The sequence below is a fragment of the Trematomus bernacchii genome, unplaced genomic scaffold (genome assembly GCF_902827165.1).
Source record: "Trematomus bernacchii unplaced genomic scaffold, fTreBer1.1, whole genome shotgun sequence".
Classification (NCBI taxonomy): Eukaryota; Metazoa; Chordata; class Actinopteri; order Perciformes; family Nototheniidae; genus Trematomus; species Trematomus bernacchii.
The window spans coordinates 414,964-417,463 of NW_022987606.1; the positions used below are offsets into that span (position 1 = coordinate 414,964).

Consider the following 2,500-nt stretch of genomic DNA (forward strand, 5'->3'; position numbering starts at 1 on the left):
GTGTGTGGTGTGTGTGTGTGTGTTTGTGAGTGTGTGTGTGTGTGTGTGTGTTTGTGCGTGCGTGTGTGTGTGTGTGTGTGTGTGTGTGTGTGTGTGTGTGTGTGTGAGTGTGTGTGTGTGTGTGTGTGCTTGTGTGTGTGTACTTGTGAGTGTGTGTGTGTGTGTTTGTGAGTGTGTGTGTGTGTGTGTTTGTGAGTGTGTGTGTGTGTGTGTTTGTGAGTGTGGTGTGTGTGTGTGTGTGTTTGTGAGTGAGTGTGTGTGTGTGTTTGTGAGCGTGTGTGTGTGTGTGTGTGACTCACTGCCTTCGATGGGGTGCATTGTTTGGTTGGGGTTGTGCAGGAGCTCCATGGAGATGTTGATGTAGTAGTTGATGCAGTTGTTGTTACTAAAACACACACCAGTTAGAAATACACAACATACACACACTACACACTACACACCAGAGAACTACATTAAATATATACATTATCATTTTATTAAATTAATCTATTCATTGTTAAAATTGCTTTTTATATTTCTACGTTTCTATTAACATATTTAATCTATTTTTCTCTCTTCATGAACTCATTCTATTTAACCTGTTTGAGTCTTTTTTATTCACTTTTCATATTTTCCAGATGTTTTTATTTACAAATTATTATTATATATATATATATATATTTTATACTAATATTTTACTTTTACTTTTCTTTGATTTATTATTGTTTTTTATATTTTTAAATTGGGCCATTTACATATTTAATCTATAATGTCCTTCTATTCATATTTCCACATTTGTATTTATATGTGTTATTTCTGACCTGAAGCGGTTCCTCTCGCTGAACATCAGGGTCTGATTGTCCTCCTGAAGTCTCATCTCTACATGGGAGCTGCTGAGGTTCTTCAGGAGGTCCTGACCCTGTTGGTGGTCCGAAACCAACCAGACCAGGACCCAGTCCCCCAAAATCTGTAGACCAGCAGGGAATAATTAACATAGATAAAATGTTTTATGGTCTTATTTTAACAATGTGATCACATGACTCCTTCTGACTGACTAGAATGAGTTGACCAAAAGAAAAAAGTTGACCAAAAACATTTTGACAAAAAAAAAAGTAAACTACAAAAATTAAAAGTCAACTACAAAAAAAAGTTGTCCAAAAGAAAGTTGACTATTTGACAATAGCTGCCCACTGCTCCTGGTGCTAGACTCCTGGTGCTAGACTCCTGGTGCTAGACTCCTGGTGCTAGACTCCTGGTGCTAGGATGGGTTAACCGCAGAGAACACATGTCACTGTGTGCTCTGCATGTGAGACCATTAAAGAGGGTTTCATCCCTCCCATTCTTTCTTTCTTTCTAAAACCTCTTTAGTAACATACGTAGTATATATATATTTCCTTGACAAGAACTGAACAACTCTTCGTATTCTGCACACAAATGTGTGTTATAGTGAACCAAAAGTCGTGATAGAGATGTTGCTTGTCAACATCTGGGTATTTCTGCACTGGTGGGCCATGTTAACAATAGCGTGTCCCTGTGACGCTCTGAGGGGTGAAACCGTGTCCTCCTGACGTCTCACAGCGTGGAGCAAAGTGACACACGTCTGTCCTGATACTGGGTTGATTTTATCATCTGACAAATATTTGCATTACTTTGCAAACAAAGTGCCACAATAAAGACAACTGTTAAACACAGAGAAATAACAAATCCAAATAAACTAATGAGAGCAGAGACGCCTCCTGCAGACAGACGTCAGTGTCCTGATGCGTTCAAGTTCATACTTTAATAGGAATTACCCCCTTTCTCCTGAAGGGAGACTTTTGGGCGTGTTAGCACCTGTGAGACACCGTAAAATAAATGATGGGTCTCACCTGCTGCACGTCGTCTTCGGCAAGCATCTTTCAGGACCTGGCAGTGATCGGGGTCCGCAGGCTTTTGATCCGTGTGATTGTGATCGTGATCGTGATCGTGATGGTGATCGTGATCGTGATGGTGGTCTGGCTTCGCGTTAGCAACAGCGAGCAGCAGAAGCAGCAGCACTCCCTTTAAGACTTTCATCCTGAGACACAAATCAAAAAACCAAATGCACCCTCTGGTATCTGTGAAGACACTGATCCAGGAGACGGCTGAACGGATTATATACCGAGCTCCAGAGGCCCCGAGAGACCCCAAGCCAGGACAAAGTCTGTGTGCTCAGAGTGTTATTGAACTCTGATATAACTCCTGGCCCACTTTCTTAATGTGTAAAAAGGTTAAAAACACAGCGAGGCGGACAGCCATGGTCTCACGTCTCACATCTTATATCATATAGCAGTTTGTTTGTATGTATGTATTTGTGTATAGATGTTGCAACTATGCAGAGCTTTAGCAATACTGTATGTAACTATGGTCATGCTAATAAAGCTGTTGAATTGAATTGAATTAAAATGAATTGAAATGAATTGAATTGAATTGAATTGAATTAAAATGAATTGAATTGAAATGAATTGAATTGAATTGAATTGAAATTAATTGAATTGAATTG

At 39.8% G+C, this 2,500-nt stretch overlaps 1 protein-coding gene across 4 annotated transcripts in view; it reads right to left on the reverse strand.

Annotated features, from left to right (window-relative positions):
- Nucleotides 1-2,500, reverse strand: part of LOC117482772 (saxitoxin and tetrodotoxin-binding protein 1-like) — a 54,582-nt gene that overhangs the window by 24,371 nt on the left and 27,711 nt on the right. For 2 of the 4 annotated variants that reach the window (XM_034130952.1, XM_034130954.1), the window contains exons 2-3: nucleotides 801-946; nucleotides 300-385 (exon numbers count right to left, since the gene is read on the reverse strand). The exons of 1 other annotated variant lie outside the window; for it this stretch is intronic. In XM_034130952.1, the coding sequence (XP_033986843.1) occupies nucleotides 300-385; nucleotides 801-946 (232 nt within the window). Of the gene's footprint in view, nucleotides 1-299; nucleotides 386-800; nucleotides 947-1,847; nucleotides 2,168-2,500 lie in introns of those variants that run through there. One more of the 4 variants, XM_034130955.1, reaches the window with a different exon arrangement.